At 40.9% G+C, this 21,079-nt stretch overlaps 1 protein-coding gene across 15 annotated transcripts in view; it reads left to right on the top strand.

Annotated features, from left to right (window-relative positions):
* fryl (FRY like transcription coactivator) overlaps positions 1-21,079 on the top strand; it is a 121,231-nt gene that overhangs the window by 84,288 nt on the left and 15,864 nt on the right. For 13 of the 15 annotated variants that reach the window (XR_016115617.1, XR_016115616.1, XM_089001443.1 and 10 more), the window contains 11 exons: positions 1,270-1,364; positions 1,425-2,026; positions 3,613-3,881; positions 3,947-4,087; positions 5,934-6,134; positions 7,654-7,815; positions 7,903-7,977; positions 9,151-9,327; positions 11,659-11,859; positions 14,006-14,203; positions 19,543-19,937. Coding sequence is in view for 12 of the 15 variants with exons in the window: in XM_089001443.1 (XP_088857569.1) it covers positions 1,270-1,364; positions 1,425-2,026; positions 3,613-3,881; positions 3,947-4,087; positions 5,934-6,134; positions 7,654-7,815; positions 7,903-7,977; positions 9,151-9,327; positions 11,659-11,859; positions 14,006-14,203; positions 19,543-19,937 (2,516 nt within the window). In the remaining 3 variants the exon portion in view is untranslated. Of the gene's footprint in view, positions 1-1,269; positions 1,365-1,424; positions 2,027-3,612; positions 3,882-3,946; positions 4,088-5,933; positions 6,135-7,653; positions 7,816-7,902; positions 7,978-9,150; positions 9,328-11,658; positions 11,860-14,005; positions 14,631-19,542; positions 19,938-21,079 lie in introns of those variants that run through there. The other 2 variants (XR_016115619.1, XM_089001436.1) reach the window with 2 other exon arrangements.

Raw genomic sequence — 21,079 nt, 5'->3', positions numbered from 1 at the left:
TATTTCGTTTTTGGCCCTTATCCTCTTCCGTAGACTAAAACTTGGAAAGAAGGAAGTCTGACTTTTGTGTTCACGCAAACGGTATGGCCAACATAAATGTATGACTTTGGCGCCATCTAGTGGCAGTTTGGTGTCAAGAACATTTTTAAGTAAGGAGAGGAGTTTTATTTCGACAGACCGTCATCGTCAAAGCTACAGAAAAAGTCCGACTCCAAATTGTATTACTTATTAAAATACACACGAGCTAAATGCTCAAATAAAGGCTGAAGAAGCTAGCTGAGTCTTTAGCGCGCAAATAGGTGAGTTATGAAAATGTGTTTTCTTTCAAAAATACATCAATATCTGTCAAGAAATAAAATCAAAACTGTAATACAGCCCTAAAGCTAGCTATGTAGCTGGCGATTTATCCAGTTGTCATCTATTTTCTATCTGTCTAGATAGCTAGCTATGTAGCTGGCTAATATCCATTTGCTATCTATTTGCTATCTGTCTAGATAGCTAACTATGTAGCTGGCTATTTATCCATTTGCTATCTATTTGCCATCTGTCTAGCTAGCTATGTAGCTGGCTATCCATTTGCTATCTATTTGCTATCTGTCTAGCTAGCTATGTAGCTGGCTATTTATCCATTTGCTATCTGTCTATCTATCTATGTAGCTGTCAAATTATTAGCCAGATGGCTATCTAGCTCGTTAGCTAACTGTCTAGATGGCTATCTATTTGCGATCAAGCTAGCTAGCTAGCGTTATTGTTGACCTTTTGGGGTATTTTGCCCAAAGAAATGAGAGTAAAATTTACTTTTGTCATTAAATTAGCTAGCTAGATAGCTAACTAGCTATCTATTAGCTTGCGATTACTTAGCTATCTAGATTACCAAGCTAGCTAGCTTTGTATCTATTTGAGTTATTGCGGGCTGAGTGAACGCTAGCGCATGTGGCTGCCGCTGCTCACCCGCAGAAAAAAAAAAACGATTTTTGTGACTGTAAAGTGACCTTAAGAGTTTTAAAAGGCGCTTAGACATGAAATGTATTATTATAAGAGTATCAAGTGTATTGTGATTGTTGACCTTTTGGGGTATTTTGCCCCCAAAAAATAGAGTAAAATTGATTTTTTTACATTAAATTAACTAACTAGCTATCTATTATCTAGCTACTACCAAGCTAGCTAGCTTTCTATCTATTTGATTGAGTGAACACGAGCGCGTGTGGCTGCCGCTGCTCACCCACAGAAAAAAAAAATATTAGCCGTTAATGATTTTTGTCTCTCCAGGGCTTTGTCATCGAACTTCTTCTCACGCTGGAGTCCGGCATCGACACACTGGCAGACACAGTGAAAAACTACGACCTCCTCACTGCTTTAGTACAGTACGTCCTTTTAATTCCCGTGTACTCGTGCTGGGCTCATATTTGTTCTCCCTTTGTTAGGACGTCTTCCTGTGATCACCTGCTGGGACTCAAATTTGCGGCTAATAGGAAAAGCACGGGCCAGCTCAACCTGAGCAGCGGCGGGTTGTTCCACTCCGCGCACAATCGCAGTAACTCATTGAGAGCCAGCCTGATGGGCGAGCGCAAAGCGGACCGACGGCGCAGTAACACTCTGGATGTGGCCGACCGCCTCGGGGGTAGTCACGGTAACCTAGCGCGCACCCGTAGTTTATCAGCGCTGGGCGGCGGGAGTCCCGGCGGCCCAGGTCGTGACCCCGACCCCCCTGTGGATCCCACCAACCTCATGGCAACGGTGTTCTGGATCGCCGCCTCGCTGCTGGAGTCGGACTATGAGTTTGAGTACCTGCTGGCGCTGCGGTTGCTCAATAAGCTGCTGGGTCAGTTGCCTCTGGAGCGGGAGGACAACAGGGAGCATCTTGAGAGGATCCAGGCCAAGTTGAAATGGTACAGCTTCCCGGGGCTGCTGCAACTCTTCCTGAAAGGCTTCACGTCCACCGCCACGCAGGAGCTCACCATCCAGCTGCTCAGCAAGCTCATTGGCGTCTCCAGGCACGCGCTTATTGACCCCTCTCAATTGGCGGGTAAGTCGACTCGATCCTCACTTCTGGAGCAGTTGCAAATAGCTGATTCCTGTTCCCACTGTTCACCTTTTTCATTATTATTATTATTATTATTATTATTATCATTATTATTAATAATAATAATTTATTTTTTCACTGGTCATATTTTTGTCAGATACCCGGGTTTTTATTTATTTATGCATTTATTTATCAATCTATGTATCCATTTATTTATTTATTATTATTATTCATTGATTTGTGTATTTCTTCATTTATTTATTCATTGATTAATTTATTTATTCAGTTATTTAGTTATTTATTTATTTATTTATTAATTTATTTATTAATTATTCATTGATTCGTTTATTTATTGATTTATTAATTTATTCATTTCTGTATTTATCCATTTAGTTTTTTTTCATTTATCTATTCAATTATTTATTCATTTATAATAAGATTTATCATAATAATAATAATAATAATAATAATAATAATAATAATAACAATAATAATAATAATACACATTTACACATTACACATGTACATTTCATTTCTAAGCGCCTTTCAAAACTCTCAAGGTCACTTTACAGTCACAGGATCAGTTTTTCTGTGGGTGAGCAGCGGCAGCCACACGCGCCAGTGTTCACTCAACCCGAAAGTAACTCAAACAGATAGAAAGCTAGCTCACGAGCTAATAGATAGCTAATAACTAGATGGATAGATAGCCAGCAAGATAGCAAATAGAGAACCAGCGTTTCAAAACTCTCTCAAGTACATTTGACAGTCACAGTATAGTCCGAAGCACGAAACAGGCTTCTGATTGCCTGCCGTGCCAAGTATGCAAATTGCCAAACGAACGTTCGTTTCAGACTATACCGTGACTGAAAAGTGTACATGAGAGTTTAGAAAGCCGCTTAGAAAGAAGTGTCCACGTGGCTTTTAGCAGACAACGTAACGCAAACATTGCATTGTGCACCATGATGACAACTGAAGCAAAATCTTCAGCAATGGATATTTACCATAAATTAAGCTAGGGAGCATTTGTAGTAGGTACATCCTTCATTCAAAAAAAAATACTTTATACTTCGCAACAATGTTTTTTTTTTTTCCATTAGTCGTCTTATTGTGTCTCAAGTTGTGAAAAATGGAGCAGGCAACTTTATGGCCAGGCAGGCAACTTTTCAGAGTTGTCTGCCGCGGTGTCCGCTAACCTTTTGTCATGAGTTTCAGACACTGTTAATAGCTAATAGATAGACATTTAGATATCTCGCGAGCCCGCTGATATTAGAGGGGGACAAAATTGGACCAGTCTATCACCTGTCGGGGAAGATTCTATAGCCAGTGTTTAAATGTTGAAATTTTAAATGTTAAAAATTCCCCATTGTGGGACTATTAAATGCTTTCTGATTCTGATTATGTTGTACAGTAAAGTCTCGTTATATCGATATTCAAGGGAGTCCGAAAAAATATCGATATAACCGGGACTATCGATATATCCGACCCTGTTTGCATGTAATTTTCTCCGTGCGTGCATAGAAATACTATCGATATATCCGATATCGATATAACCAGACTTTACTGTATTTGTAATACCCCCACCCCCGCAGGTTTCCCACTGAACATCCTGTGCCTACTGCCGCACCTCATCCAACACTTTGACAGTCCCACCTCGTTCTGTAAGGAAACGGCAGACAAGATTGCCAAACTTTGCGCCGACGACAAGTCAGCCACGCTCTGCAACCTGGCGCACATGATGAGCCTGTACAGCACGCACAGCTACTCACGCGACTGCGCCAACTGGATCAACGTGGTGTGCCGTTACGTGCACGACGCCTTCGCTGACATCACCCTTAATCTGGTCACCTATTTGGCCGAGGTGCGCCGATCAATACCTGAAGTCACCTTGTGCGTTCGTGGTTTAACCGAGCGTTGTCTCGCCAGTTGCTGGAGAAGGGCCTTCCCGGGATGCAGCAGTCCTTGTTGCAGATCATCTACAGCCTGCTGAGTCATATTGACCTTTCGGCTGCCCCGGTCAAGCAGTTTAACCTGGAGATAATGAAGATCATAGGCAAATACGTTCAGGTTGGTCTTTACGCTAAACATAATATTTTTTTTTTGACTCATTTGGTACCTTTGCAGTTTTCAAGGTTATGGACCGAGTCGCACTGTGAATAGCAATAACATTGAAATACTATAACTACAACTACCTATTGTAATTTTAATTGGATTGGATTGGATTTACCTTTATTAGTCTCGCAGTGAGGAAATTTACATTTCACAGCAGCGTAGTGAAATAATATAATAATAAAATAAAATAAATGAAATAACACATTTTGCTTGTAAAGGCAATTTTTATCCCCTTTTTTTGCTGTATTTCTGCATTTTTTTTTTGGGTCATAACTTTTCAGTTCTTTGATAGATTTGACTTTTTCTAACTTTTTCAATTGTTTTTTTTTCTCCCTCTTGTTACTTTTCTTCCAGAATTTTTTTCATTATGTTTTTCCTGTATTTTTATTTAATATTCTTTTTTTTTTCAGCTGTCCAGCAGTTTTTTTTTGTCAGTCTCGTTATCCTTTTTTTGGTTACATTTTTGTTTGGTTTTGCAGAATTTTTGCAGATATTTAATTTTAGATTTATAATTATAATTTGATATAGACATAGATGTAGATATAGATATAGATATGCATATAGATATAGATATAGATATAGATATAGATAAAACCCGGTTAGATGGAGGACACTGATTCACTGTGGCGACCCCAGAAGGGAAAAGCTGAAAGGAAAAGAAGATAGATATAAATATAAATATAAATATAGATATAAATATAGATATAGATATAGATAAAACCCGGTTAGATGGAGGACACTGATTCACTGTGGCGACCTCAGAAGGGAAAAGCTGAAAGGAAAAGAAGATAAATATAAATATAAATATAAATATAAATATAAATATAGATATAAATATAGATATAGATATAGATAAAACCCGGTTAGATGGAGGACACTGATTCACTGTGGCGACCCCAGAAGGGAAAAGCTGAAAGGAAAAGAATATAAATATATATATAAATATAAATATAGATATAGATATAGATATAGATATAGATAAAACCCGGTTAGATGGAGGACACTGATTCACTGTGGCGACCCCAGAAGGGAAAAGCTGAAAGGAAAAGAATATAAATATAAATATAAATATAAATATAAATATAAATATAAATATAGATATAGATATAGATATAGATATAGATATAGATAAAACCCGGTTAGATGGAGGACACTGATTCACTGTGGCGACCCCAGAAGGGAAAAGCTGAAAGGAAAAGAATATAAATATAAATATAAATATAAATATAGATATAGATATAGATATAGATAAAACCCGGTTAGATGGAGGACACTGATTCACTGTGGCGACCCCAGAAGGGAAAAGCTGAAAGGAAAAGAAGATAAATATAAATATGAATGTGGATGTGAATGTAGATATAGCAATCGAGCGATATAGAGATTTATTTTTATTGAGGAAGGTGGGGAATTTTTACCAGTATTTTTTCCAGATATTTGTAATTTTTGCCACCCGTTTTACCTTTATTTACAATACAATACAATACATATTGATTTATATGGGTGATTGGATTTTATGAACATTTTCCCCGCAAAATCTTTACATTTGTAATCTACGTTTCTTATTTGTAACATTTCCATCTGTTTTATACTTATAATGAACTTATAAAACCGCTGCACTCAATGACCTCCTCAAGCTAATTCTATACTACTTTATCCCTTTTATCTCTAATTCCACTAATGTACTGATTTGCTTTTTTAACACGTGAGCCGGGAGCCAGAGAGCGTTGAAAATATTTTCCTTCGCATTCCTAAATTCCACCCAAAACTCAGCGACTTTTCCTCCTCTCATATTTCCCTCCAGAGCCCACATTGGAAGGAAGCTCAAAACATTCTGAAGCTGGTGGTGTCCCGCTCAGCCAGCCTGGTGGTACCCGACGACGTGCAACGCTCGTACAGCAGCGAGTCGTGCGGCTCGCCAGAAATCGCCTTCACGCGGATATTTAATAACTCTTCCAAGGAGCTTCCCGGGAAGACCCTGGACTTCCACTTTGACATCTCGGAGGTGAACGTCTTTTATTCTGTTGGTCCCATGCGGTTAAAGTGCTCACGCTGTTTTGTACTGAAATGAAGAGGAGAAAAAATAAATACATTAGGCTTGCATGATGTACCGTATTTTCCGGTTGTATAAGACGCACTTGAGTATAAGGCGCACCCCCAATGAATGGTGTATTTTCAAACTTTTTCTATATATAAGGCGCACCTTCAATAAATGAAGAGTTTTCCAAATGTAATATAAATATATCAGTTTTCCAAATACAAGGCACACCGCTTTATAAGGCGCTAGAGTAGAACACAATAGTTGCGACACAAATGGATCAAAATGTATTTCTAATGTCATAAAAAAGCTAAAAAAAATAGGCTCAAGATTTGCCTCAAATTCGCAAGCCTAAAAGCGTACATACAATGCTACATGGACTCATAAATGATATCGGTCGTTGAAGGTGTTCTGCAAGCGACATCAATGCTAACACAAATGGTGGAGCGAACCATGTAGATAGACAAGACCTGTTGTGAATCAATATTACTCAACATATTATAAGGCGCACGTGTGTATAAGGTGTCTTTTGAAGAAAATCAAGGCGTTTGAGTGCGCCTTATACACCATAAAATACGTTACTTTTGGAGTTATCTTGTTTATCCTGATACTGTTATGCTATCAATTATTATCACCATTGAACAGTTACAATTACAAATCTATTTTCTGTTACAGTGATACCTCGGTTTACGAACCCCTTGGCTTACGAACTTTTCGGTTTACGAACGTTAAATTTATGTCAATTTTACCTTGGCATATGAACTATTTTTCGGGATACACACGGAGCTGCCACAATGATGTGAGATGTGTCGTTCGCGAGCGAGTCCGTTCTCCTAACAAGAAAATGGCAGCCGACTGTTTTTGTCCTCTATTCCCCGCCCTCAGTGTTCGGTTAAAGCCACGCGATTGGTCAAGTGCGCAACACTGAGGGGAGGTGGTTTAAACATTAAAGAGACAGGCAGACGACAGTGAACTTTGATAATTCAACGGCAGTTGATGAGGAACTAGATAAAATTATCGCAGAGAAAGCACCTACAAGGGATCATTCCTCAAGATGGTAAAAGAAGAAGGTTACGTTCCTCATCAAGTGTTTAATTCTGATGAAAGCGGCCACTCCATTCCATCAAGCCATCAACAACCATCACAAAGGTAAATAAAATGACTTTATTATACAGTACAGTCTATTTCTTTAATTATAATACCATAGCACATTTATTATACACAAAATAAGGTATTTGTTGTGTAGTTTTAAGGCTTAGAAAGTAGAAAATCATGTTTTATGGGGACCTGGGAACAGATTATTCTCATTTTAATGGTTTCCTATGGGAAATTATTTTTGGGATACACACTTTTCGCCTTACACACTCTTTTTGGGAACCAATTAAGTTCGTAAGCCAAGGTATCACTGTAGTACTTTGCTGCCATCCCGTCAATTTTGAGTTAATTTTTTTTCTCAGGGGACTCACTACTAATCGTGTCTCTTTAGACTCCCATCATCGGGCATAAATATGGCGATCAGCGCACGGTGGCCGGCAGGAACGGGAAACCGCAGATGAGCGCCGTCACCAGGAGTACGTCCTCCACATCCTCTGGATCCAATTCCAACGGACTGGTGCCGGTTAGCTGGAAGAGGCCGCAACTCTCTCAGGTAGAAGAATGAAAAAGATGGACTTCCCTTCTTGAAACAGATGGTTTTTAAATATTATTTAGGATTAATTTTTTTTTGTCTTTCCAGAGAAGAACCAGAGAGAGACTCATGAATGTTCTATGTCTATGTGGGCCAGAGTCTGGCATTCCCAAAAATCCATCTGTAAGACTTCCAGCAAGATCTTTTCAATTTTACATGTCATTATTTCTTTTTTTTCCCACATATTTTCCATTTGGTACTGGTAGATATAATAATAATAATAATAATAATAATAATAATAATAATAACTAGTAATAGTAGTGATAGTAATAGTGAATGTAATAGTGATGATATTAGTGGTGATAATAGTGATGATAATACTAGTGATAATCATAATCATAATAATACATTTTATCCCCCACAAGGGGGCAGCATTTCCCTTTTTTCCATGTTAGCGCTTTGTTCAGCTGTTGTTAAAGCACGAAATAAACCAATATATTAATATTGCATTACACTATGGACAGCCACCCCTATTTCAAGCTCTTATAACTCCAGACCTATCTAACTTAGGAATCGGGTTTTGGCTTTTTCTGGCGTGGGCTTCCGATAAAGCGCTAGTCAGGCCTCTGGCAATGTTTTGCCCTTCCATAAGGGGGCAACATTTCCCTTTAGTCCATGTTAGCGCTTTGTTACAGCTTCAGCTGTTGTTAAAGCGCTATGTAGTATTATTATTATTATTATTATTATTATTATTATTATTATTATTATTATTATTATTATATACAGTAAAGTCTCGTTATATCGATATTCAAGGGAGTCCGGAAAAATATCGATATAACCGGGACTATCGATATATCCGACCCTGTTTGCATGTAATTTTCTCCATGCGTGCATAGATATAGTATCGATATAACCGGGACTATCGATATATCCGATATCGATATAACGAGACTTTACTCTAATTGTATTTTATTGTATTTTGGACAGCCACCCCCATTTCGAGCTCATATAACTCCAGACCCATCTAACTTAGGAATTAACTTTTTTTCTGATAAAAGAAGAGAGTCTCAGGTTTCTTACACTGCATTGAATGTTTATGTAGTCCTAAAACTCAATATTCTGTAGCTCCTGCATATTTGAGTGCAAATGACAAAAACCCTGGCACTGGGGTGTACATACTTTTGCACATCATCTGGCAGTGAATGAATTAAGCAATTTGCTTGTAAACTCAAGCGTTCATTTTAGCTTGTCAATTCCAAAAAGTGGATTAGATGAGTTAATACGGTTCGGAAAATATAAAGTCCCAGTTGTGTATCCCGTTTTTGAGATCCGATGTCCTTTCCCCTATAAACGCAGGTGGTCTTCTCATCCAACGAAGACCTGGACTCGACCGACCAGCAGACCAGTTTGATCCCGACCGTGGAGGAAGTAGTACAAGAAGAAGAAACGCAGGCAGAAGACCTGGGCAGCGAGCAGCAGTTTGGCGTCTTTAAAGACTTTGACTTCTTAGATATCGAGCTGGAGGACGCAGAGGTGAGAAAATTGTCCATTCTCGGTATACTAGGAATTCCCTGAGATCCATTTTCTGGGAATGTGTCTCATCCAATTGTCCTCCATGATGACTCAATCTAATTAATCTGTGTCCATGTTTGTACTTACCGTTTATTGTCATTGTCCTGAGTGTTTTATAACACCCGTGTTCCGTCTCTTCTTTTGCCGCAAGGAGTTGCAGGTAAGTCTTTGAACATCTTAAGCGGGGTGCACATGTATATCAATTTCATGTGAAAAATGAATTTGGAAATTTGCAGAAGCTCACAAATTCTCTTGCCAATAACGAACAACCTTGTAGTACCTGGACTGACCTATGAGAGGCAGTACAGTGACACGGGGCATCGGACCTGATGCAAATTACAAAGCAGAAGATAGAGTGGTATTAGAAGGGAAAAAATGGAACCATCTAATCGAAACTCTTTTCCTTTTTTTTTTGGATTGGATTAGTCTTTATTAGTCTCGCAGTGGAGAAATTTACATTTAACAGCAGCAAATTTATGGTGGGGAAAAGGAAAGGAAGAAGTAGAAAAACAAAATACAGGAGCTGCTATAAAGGCAGCCACTCTCGCGGTGCCATCTTGAGGTCAAAATAACACAAAGACAGTCATTAATCTCTGAGTTACTTCCGGGTTGAGTGAACGCTGGCGCGTGTGGCTGCCACTGCTCACCCACAGAAAAACATATACTGTGACTTTAAAGTGACCTTGAAAGTTTTTAAAGGCGCTTATAAATGAAATGTATTATTATTATTATTATTCATTATTCATTGTATGAAGCATTTCTATATGAAAGAGGAGAGGATCAAAGTGTCCTTTTCACCAGTGGATCAGGGATGTCATGAGGAAATGTGCATGTCCACTACAAGCTAAATGTTGAAAGCAAACACAAATACTGTAGCATCCATTGACAAAAAGAGATTGTCTCCCATCTCCCGTCACACGTAAATCCGCTTCATTTCCAAGCCGCGACAGTTCCACATATGCATTGGCGTTCTGCGCTGACGCTGACTGTCGAACAGCACCGACCTTTCCGCTGAACAGAGCAGAGCTGTAAAAATTCTGCCCATTACAGGCGCAACAAAAAGCACAATCGCCTCAGAGCTGTCCAGCGATGACAAACGTCAAATGGCACCGACATTCCTTCCCAATCAAAAACGGTGCTGGCATATTCATGCTGCCGAAAAGGCAGCATCAAAAATTGGAATGTGTTGTTTTTATGTGTGTACCCTGCTTTCGGTTTTTGCACCTCTGTGTCTCCGTCTGTGTAAGCTCTCAGTCATACAGGAGTGATCCATCGATGAAAAGGTTTCTTGAGCCGTCATCTGTACTTCTTTGAAGAAGTCGGACGTTTCATCCGAGAAGCTTCGTCAGCGAACTAAAATTTTTGCTGGTAGCTCTGACCCTCTATATATATATATATATATTCCTAATGCCCAGAGGTGGCGGGGCCAGACCTCTGCTTTGATTGGTCCCTGCTCTAAGGTTGGAGGGAGCAGTGGACAACTCCCTGTAGCTAATCTGATCACTTCTTTTGTTCTGTCTGATTATGATCTATGACTGGCTCTGATTGCCCCATTCGCTCTGGTACCACATCATCAACATGACTGAGCCTACATGGTAACGATCTAAGAAGACTGTTGTAAGCACGATCCAAATTAAACCCCAAACAACAATGGCGATTTAGTGAAGGGTTTTGCTGTTTTACAAAAATTGTTTCTTTGACTCCCCTTTAAACCATCTACAAGTAACATCTGACTTACGACCTGCTCGACTTACGACCACCTTTACTTACGACCACGACCTCCAGACCCTATTTTTAACATTTTAAGAGGGGGAGTTTGTGAGTCATTTAACCTCCGAGTCTCTATTCAACATTTTGAATGGATTTCGACTTACGACCATTCTGACTTACGACCGTTTGGTCGGAAAAGGAACTCGGTCGTAAGTCGGATGTTACCTGTATTTTCTTTCGCTAAGATTTTAGGGATATATGAAGGGCGTGCAGCACAACTTTAGTTCGCTGACGAAGCTTTTCGGATGAGGAGCGGAATGTCTGCTACCTTCAAAGAAGTACAGATGACGACTGAAGAAACCTTTTCATCGACTTCTTTGTTTGTTTTGGTGTAAAAAAAATCACATCTATGCTTATTTCATCTTGATTTTTATTAGTTTATCGCATTTTTGTGTTCAAGTGAAACGCATGGTGTGTTATGCATTTATATATTTCACAATCAGAATCAGAAAGCCTTTAATCGTCCCACAATGGGGACATTTTCCACTCTGTCTCACTATTGTACTCGCCAACGTCCCGCAGGGGGAAAGCGTGGACAACTTCAATTGGGGTGTCCGGCGGCGCTCCCTGGAGAGCATGGACAAAGGGGACACGCCGTCTCTGCAGGAGTGCCAGTATGCCGGCAGCACGCCCAGCCTCAACCTCACCAACCACGAGGACACGGACGAGTCGTCCGAGGAGGAGGTACTGAGCGCTAGCCAGATTCTCAGCCGCTCCGGCCGCGTAAGTCGCACTCCAATCAGAGTCCGTAAAAACAAACCCCGCCCCTTGCCCTCTCGTCCCTCACCCCCCAACTTGCCAAGCTCCTCACACCTGCATATGAGTGATGTGTCATTCGCAAACGAGCCGGTTCTTAGAGCCGATCTCTGAAGTGAACGAATAAGAGCCGGGAATGGGAGCCGACTTTTCCCCGCCCCCAGTCTTCGGTTAAAGCCGCACGTGATTGGTTGATATCCGTGGTAGAGGAGGGAGGGGAGAATTGCAGACACGCAGCAGTGAGAAAGGGGGAGGGTAGACAGGTGGACAAATGTTATCACATTATGCTGTTATTATTATTCAATTATTATATGTTTTTACAAGTTGGTATGATAGCATTATTAATATGAAAAGCAAATTAGTGACAGCTGATCATCAGACCAGAGTAAAAAGTTAGCATCCACTAACTCTGTGCACATATAAATCAAGCCATATAAATAAAAATATTTGATAGTGTATTTTTTACATTAGTAATTAGTGTTTCACATAATTTTACATGATTTTTGGAAGATAATTTAAGCAACAAAATAATATATAAAAAACAAACTGAGGAGTCGTTTGGGAGCTAAATGAGCCAGATCTTTTTAGTGAGCCGAGCCAAAAGAACCGGCTCTCTGAAAAGAGCCGGAATTCCCATCACTACTGCGTATGTGCTTGAGAAGAGTGTGTGTTGAGCTGGAGCATGTGTGGGCGCGAGGGGCTTTCTGCTTGCTTCTTGGCTGGTGGTGACCCCCCCCCCCCCCCACCTCCCCCCCTTTCTGTGAAGCTCTGCTGCTGTGGTTGTAGCTCGCACTTTTTTAAAACCCTCTGTCACACCCACCCCTTTTTTTGTGATCGGTAAGTACACCCTAGGAGATCTTAATTCATTCACTGCCAGACATGTGGAAACATGTGTCCACTCTCGTGCCAGGGTTGTTGTCATTTTCATATGAATTCCACGACCCACAGAATATTGAGTTTTACACTACCTAAATATTCAATTCAGCATCAGAAGCCGTAGACTCTCTTCTTTCATCAGGAAAAAAAGAGTTGATTCCTAAATTATCTGGTGTTATCTGTGTTTGAAATTAGGGCATATATCCAAAATACAATGCAATACATACATATTGGTTTAAATAGCGCTTTAAAGGACAACCGACACCATTTCTTTGTTTCCTAACTGACCTCAGAAAAACGTTTTATAGCATCTAAAATACCCAAAACATGCAGGCTCATATTTTTAGTCAAATGCAAAACACCAATAAAAATGACTTAGTGTCCCAAAACTGCCACAAGATGAGGTCAGAACTGGGCAGATTCAGAAAGTCCCGCCCCCTTGTTCGTGATGTCACAATTGGTCACACACTGCCTTGCTCCAGAATCAAAACATGGCTTCAGAGAGTTCTGATTCGGAGAAGATGCTTTCTTGTTACTCATCCAGTTATGAATATGATTCAAATAGTTCTGAAGAGGAAAGCATAAATGTTTGCAATCGATTAAAGAAGTCCTTCCGTATCAATTCGAGCTATCTGGACTCCAATGTAGCGTCCCAGAAAATGAATAAGATGGCGCACATGCTCCTTTGGAAATGGGCTGATTTGTCCGCTGGGAATTTGTGTCAACTTACACCTTCTTTATGCGTGCTACCGCTATTGGCTGCAACACACAACGATTCACCATCGCGTTATTTTTGTAGTGTTCCTTCTAATTTTGCCATCAACACGAAGTTATCAGACCAAACAAAGTACCCAAAATGCATTGTGTGTCGCTTTCTCGGTCAGGAGGCGTTCCCTCTGTGACGTCACTAAGGGCATCGTCACCAACTCGAAAACAAGACATCCTGAATATTCAGCGCGAGTCTTAAAACGTAAAATATAGCTATACGCGGTGTAATCTTTGTAAAATGCACCGAGTAGAAGTTATTTGAAGTGATTTTACAAATTATGGACACAACTAAACTAAATAAACCAGAGATGCAAAAAAAATATATATATATACCCAAGAAGAGCTAAAACTTCCTTTCATTTCTCCTTCCTATAGTTAAAAAAATGCCTCACATCCCTGCTACTTTGACCCACAACCCCCCTTTCGCCTCTTACCCTCCCTGTAAAAACATCTCCACTTTTCTCCCCAGCTCAACAGCGACTCAGCCACGGACGACACGGCATCCAACCACGTGGACTCTCTGCAGCAATCTCAGGAGTCATCGGGCGGCCCCCCACCACTTGACGAAACCTCGACTCCCCTCCGCCCTCCGGCCCCCTTCCCACGACCGGATAGCCCCGTGCTGGAGACGGGCTGCTCAGACAGCACCAGCAGCCAGCTGCCTGAGGTGCGATCAATGGGGAGCAGTGACAAATTGTGGTGCTCTTGGGGGGCTTTCTAGTTTTTTTTTTCCTTCCTTTTCATAACCCTTCGCCTGAATTCTTCATGACAGCTCGCGATGGTGCTTAGCTGCTCACTTATTTGTGACGTTTACTCTCTTTTCTTCTTTCTGCTGCATTTTTGGGTGCTTCTTGCTCTCTTTATTCTTTGTTTTTAACCCTCCTTGCCCCGCCTCTCTTTTTTATGGGTGATAATGAGTGTGGTGGGGCTTTCGCATTTGATTTAGGGGGGGGGGCGGGAGATGCAAAAAAAAATAAGGCTCACCTCAGGTCAGCTGTAACTGCTCACCTATAAAAATCCCCCACCCTCTCCATTTAAACACTGAACTGGACAACACCCCCCGCCGTCCGTCGTAACCGCCACGGAACGCATGTGTGAGTATGACACGTGGGTTTGAGACCACTTATGAAACACACTCACTCGCATTCACCGCTACCTCACTTGAAAATTGTCACGTGTACTCATTCATAACAGTGTCTGAAATAGCGCCTGCCCGGACGCCCGGGGCGTGCAACTTTTCCGCCGGGCGTACAACTTACAAAATGTCTCCGCCCGGGTGGCTGACAACTTCTTCAAGAAAAAAAAAAAAAAAAAAAAAAAAATCTTCAAATCAAACGTTTGCTTTATTTAATAAAGCAAACGTTTGAACAAAGATTTCGTAATCAGAATAAATTATTCCGATTTAGAAATCTTCATTCGGTTTGGAAATTTCAGAATTTCACTTCGTTTGGCAATTTGCATACTCGGCACGGGAGCCAATCAGAAGCCTGCTTCGTGCTTCCGTCTTTATTCGTCGTTATAAGATCGTGCATTTGCATATCATTTTTCAAAGTAGATGCACAGAACCTCAGTTCCAGAAGATTCAAAAGAAGCTAATGTAAAATGTACATTATCCCGTGACTGTAAAGTATACTTGAGAGTTTTGAAAGGCGCTTAAAAATTGAACACACATTAAACGCATCGTGGAAAGAAGAATTCACGTGGCTTGTAGCAGATGACGCAAACATTGCATTGTGGAAAATGACGAAGAGCGTATGGACAAATTACGATAAATAAAGCAAGGGAGCATTTGTGGTAGGTACATCCTTCATAAAAACAATCCTTAATACTTTGCAAGAATGTTGTTGTTTTTTTTTTTTGCGCTTAGTCGTCTTATTGTGTTTGAAGTTGTGAAAAATGGGGCAGGCAACTTTTCAGAGTTGTCTGCCCTGGTTTCCGGTAAGTTTTTGTCATGAGTTTCAGACACTGCTAATAACCATGACGCTGACACGTGTGCATTTATCTTGAGTTGACCTTTCTTACGTCGTCTTGACTACACTCACAGGGTAAAAATCGTCGATTCAAATTAGATGTTTGTGCTGAAGAACATTTTAAAAGAGACTGTTTGTCCACGACTTTTGAAAATGAGAAAAAAAAATATATACAGACGCTCCCCAATTTACCAAAAAGATACGTTCCGAGCGGTTGTTCGTAAGGTGAATTTGTTTGTAAGTTGTTTTATGCAATGTACAGTAAAATCTCGTTATATCGATATTCAAGGGAGTCCGAAAAAATATCGATATAACCGGGACTATCGATATATCCGACCCTGTTTGCATGTAATTTTCTCCGTGCGTGCATAGAAATAGTATCGATATAACCGGGACTATCGATATATCCGATATCGATATAACGAGACTTTACTGTATGTTTAAGGCTCATGTAAGTATGGCTCGTATAAGTAACCTGAATTGATTCGTACTGAAAAATAATAGCTAATCGCTAGCTAGCTAATCGCTTGCTAATAGATAGCTAGCTATCTAGCTAGGTAATCGCTAGCTAATAGCTAGCTAGCTAGCTACCTACCTAGCTAATTTAATGACAAAAATCAATTTTACTCTCATATATTTTAGCAAAATACCCCAAAATGTCAACAATAACAATACACTTGATACTCTTATAATAGTACATTTCATTTACAAGCGCCTTTTAAAACTCTCAAGGACACTATGTCCAAAAATTCTGAACATTTTTATTTGATTGTTCCCCCTTTTCAGCACTTTTGTCCACACTTGGGACAATTTGTGATTAGTTTATCGATTAATCTTCCAAATATTTTGGGGCACAAATACAGGTTGTAAAACAACCTAAGCAATATTGTTTTTAATTTAATTTCAAGAATGCTCATATTACAACCTTTCTTTAGCCAGCAGAGGGCGCAAACACATATCAAACGACCATAATAATTTCTGGTCAGCAGTTTAAAAATCTTAATTCTGTTATTCATTCGCTACATTAAGACATAAAACTGCTCTTTTGGAAATGATTAAAACATATGGCTCATTTTGGCCAAAAATTAATAAATCACATCAAACTTTTCTATGGTTGAATCTGGAGTCAAACCTCATTAAAAAAAGTGGGATTCCTGTCATTGAATAATAACATGGAATTAAAAATACCACTTTCATCCGTTTCCAATTGGACAGAAAATGGCCACGATGTGAACCCTAAATTGTCGCAAGATGGGAAACACCTTTCCTTGCACATAAATAACCAGAAATGAATGACTCGAGCGGGTGTTCCCGGACGCCAACTTTTTTTTGTCTTTTCCCAATCGAGCTAAAGCTTTCGATGTCACCTCAAGGACATCACAGCCGCAGCTCTTAGCGTAATGAGGCCCACGGATAAAAAAAAAAAAACCATCAATACTCTGGCTCATTCATTTCCCTTGCAGGATGGCCGTTTTCTAAAAGCTTTCTGTAATATAGCGGCCCGTCTCCCCCTCGTTATGTACTGGCTGTCTGCCATGCTAGCCTAGCTAAATGCATTAGACTTTTAACGGATGACGACCAAAAAAAAAAATAATAATTAAAAAAACAAATGCTTTTGTTTGATTATCTAGATTCAAAATGCGTTTGCATGTCACAGCAATGGAGTGTAAATATGTTGTTGATTTATCACCCATCATATAGCAAGTCAGTGTAGCATGGCGGACTAGTGGTTAGCATATCTGCCTCGCGGGTGTGAGCGGTGAGGTTCGATTTGAGGCTTCGGAATAGAGTTTGCATGTTCTCATTTGTGCTTGCGTGTGTTTTTTAACATGTACCCCAGCCACTTTCCAAATTGTTTTTTTTTTTTTGCAGATTGTTAAAACCATATACATATTACTTGAGGAGGATGGATGGATTGGGTGGGTGTTCGATGGATGGATGGATGGATGGGTGGGTGGGTCACTTTGGGTTGGTGGATGGATAGGTTGATGGATGGGTTGAATGAATGGGTGCATGGGTGTTGGTTGGATGGATGGTTGAATGAAAAATGGGTGTGGGTGGATGGATGGTTGCATGAAAAATGGGTGTAGTTGGGTGGATGGGTTGATGGATGGATTGGATGGGTGGGTGGGTTGGATGGGTCGAATGAATGGGTGGATGGGTGTTGGTTGGATGGATGGTTGAATGAAAAATGGGTGTGGGTGGATGGTTTGATGGATGGTTGCATGAAAAATGGGTGTGGGTGGATGGATGGGTGGATGGGTTGATGAATGTATTGGATGGGTGGGTTGGATGGGTCAAATGAATGGGTGGATGGGTGTTGGTTGGATGGATGGTTGAATGAAAAATGGGTATGGTTTGATGGATGGTTGGATGGATGTGTGTTGGTTGGATGGATGGTTGAATGAAAAATGGGTGTGGGTGAATGGGTTGATGGATGTATTGGGTGGGTTGGATGGGTCAAATGAATGGGTGGATGGGTGTTGGTTGGATGGATGGTTGAATGAAAAATGGGTATGGTTGGATGGATGGTTGGATGGATGTGTGTTGGTTGGATGGATGGTTGAATGAAAAATGGGTGTGGGTGAATGGGTTGATGGATGTATTGGGTGGGTTGGATATGTCAAATGAATGGGTGGATGGGTGTTGGTTGGATGGATGGTTGAATGAAAAATGGGTGTGGGTTGATGGATGGATTGGATGGGTGGGTGGGTTGCATCGGTCAAATGAATGGGTGGATGGGTGTTGGTTGGATGGATGGTTGAATGAAAAATGGGTGTGGGTCGGTGGGTGGATGGATGGATGGATGGATTGGATGGATGGGTGGTTGGATTGAATGAATAGGTGAGTAGGTGTTGGGTGGTTGGATAGATGGATGGGTGGTTGGGTGAGTTGAATGAATGTGGGTGGGTGTGGGTGGATGGATGGAATGAATGCTTTGATTAGATGCATCGATTGACGGATATATAGGTGGATGGAAAATGGGTGTGGGTAGTTGGATGGATGGATTGGATGGGTTGAATGGGTGGGTAGGTTTAGGTGGATGGATGGATGGAATGGATTGATTAGATCGATGGGTGGACGGATTGAATGGATTCAAATGGGTGTGGGTGGATGGATTGGATGGGTGGGTGTGTTGGATAGGTTGAATAAATGGGTGGGTGGTTTTGGGTGGGTAGATGGATGGATTGAATGGATTGATCAGATGGATGAGTGGGATTGTTGAATGGAAAATGGGTGTGGATGGATAGATGAATGATTGGGTTGATGTATGGATTGAATGGGTGGGTGTGTCGGCTAGCTTGAAGGAATGGGTGGGTGGGTGGGTTTGGGTGTGTGTATGGATGGATGGGTGGGTTTGGGTTTGGATGGGTGGGTTGGATGGGTTGAATAAATGGGTGGTTGGATTTGGGTGGATGGATGGATGAAAAATACAAAACTACCTGTCCCGATGTGCAAAATTAAATGGCAAGAAGACTTAATAAATACATGTATTTTTTTCAGTTTTTTTTTTCTACATCCTGCCATTTTTCTCTATGATCATTTTTCCACAATGACCATTAGGGTAAATTTGCATACTCGTCAGCGCAAGAAAGTTTTCTTTTTAGCCAGTCATCATTTTTTTTTTCAAGAATAACATCTTTTTGAGAAAATCATTTTTTTAAATGATTATTTTAGATGGTCAATCACTCTAGGAATGAACAATTTTCTCTCTCCCATTTAGCTGGGACGGACTGCAGTGTTGAAACCCCCATTCCCTCCCCAGGGTAGTTTCCTCATGTGCTTTATTGGCACCAGGGTGCAATTTCGATCGACGTTCTCCGTGATAGATTAATATTGCCTTATGTTTATTGATCCCTTCTCGTTTTTGTGGGTTTCCCGAGGGAGGGGTTAGCATACAAAGTCAGTAAAAATGGTTACTTTGACGTCCCTCTTGGATCATTGAGATGAAGCCGTTTCTTAAGTAAAGGCCTTAATGAACGTCTAGACTCCGCTGACCCCTCCCCCGATGATTTACGATGCGCTGACGTTGCAGGACGGCGCCGGCGTGACGACGGCAGCCGACGAACTAAGCAGCAGCGTCAGCGAGGACACGGGTTTCGGCAGCGCCCCCCCTCTACCCCCCGATCGCCCGGATCTGTGCGAACTCCCCGACCCACGGGAGACCCCGGAACCCCAGGAGGACCTAGACCCCCCTCCGCCACCAGCTATAGACACTCCGCTGGGATCCCTCTGTGAGGAGGGACCCCAAACGGCCCTGCCTCTGTACGCACCGGCCGAAGTGGACGCAAAGCCGGATCCGGATCTTGACCCTGACCCGGATCCGGGGAGCACCTGTGGCTCCATGTGGGAGGAAGATGTGACTCAGGCCTTGAAGATACTGGACGAACATTGCGAGGAGGAGGAGGCCGACTACTCTGGCATGTCGAGGTGAGTGCGTTGAGATTTGAGATTTTGACTTTGACTCATGAAGAAATACAGGTAACGTCTGACTTACGACCGAGTTCCGTTCCGACCAAACGGTCGTAAGTCAAAATGGTCGTACAGTGATACCTCGGTTTATAACCCCCTTGGCTTACGAGCTTTTCGGTTTACGAACGTTACATTTATCGAAATTTTACTTTGGCATACGAAATTTACCTTGGCATATGAACTTTTTTCGTACGAGCCCGTTCTAACAACAAAATGGCAGCCGACTGTTTTTGTCCTCTATTCCCTGCCACCTGTCTTCGGTTAAAGCCACACGATTCGTCAAGAACGCAACAGTGATGGGGGGGTTTAAACATTAAAGAGACAGGCAGACGACAGTGAGAAAGTTTCAACTTTGATATTGAAGCAGAGTGTAGACTGCAAGGTTAAAATGTAAAAATGTAAATTTCTCCACTGCGAGACTAATAACGGCAAATCCAAATCCAAAATATCCCATCAATCAGGCTCCACAAACAACCCGTACAAGCCATCTGTACACTTGAATCAAAAAGCTATCAACCCAGCTAAACAGAACACAATTGCTGAGGAACTAGATAAAATTATCACAGAGAAAGCACCTACAAGGAATCAGTCCTCAAGATGGTGAAAGAAGAAGGTTACGTTCCTCATCAAGTGTTAATGCTGATGAAACCGGCCACTCTATTCCATCAAGCCATCAACGACCATCACAAAGGTAAATAAAACCACTTTATTATACAGTACAGTTTATTTCTTTGATTATAATACCATATCACATTTATTATACATAAAATAAGGTATATTTTGTGGAATTTTAAGGCTTAGAAAATTAGAAAGTCAAAAATTATGGTTTATGGGGATTATTACAGATACAGATTATTCTCATTTTGATGGTTTCCCATGGGAAAGTAATTTTTGGGATACACACTTTTCGCCTTACACACTCTGTCTGCGAACCAATTGAGTTCGTAAGCCAAGGTATCACTGTATAAGAATAAAAAAGTACCACAGTATCTACTTTTTGGACCATTTTTTGTTCGCGGTGATCGTTCTCTCATATCAAATCCAGGAAAACATTTGTTTTTAACATCATTCACCGGAGTCATGGGCAAAGTCACTCTGAG

The sequence above is a fragment of the Hippocampus bargibanti genome, linkage group LG07 (genome assembly GCF_051943395.1).
Source record: "Hippocampus bargibanti isolate YZ-2025 linkage group LG07, ASM5194339v1, whole genome shotgun sequence".
Classification (NCBI taxonomy): domain Eukaryota; kingdom Metazoa; phylum Chordata; class Actinopteri; order Syngnathiformes; family Syngnathidae; genus Hippocampus; species Hippocampus bargibanti.
The sequence above is the reverse complement of the archived record's forward strand: the minus strand, read 5'-3'. Positions and strand labels throughout refer to the sequence as shown.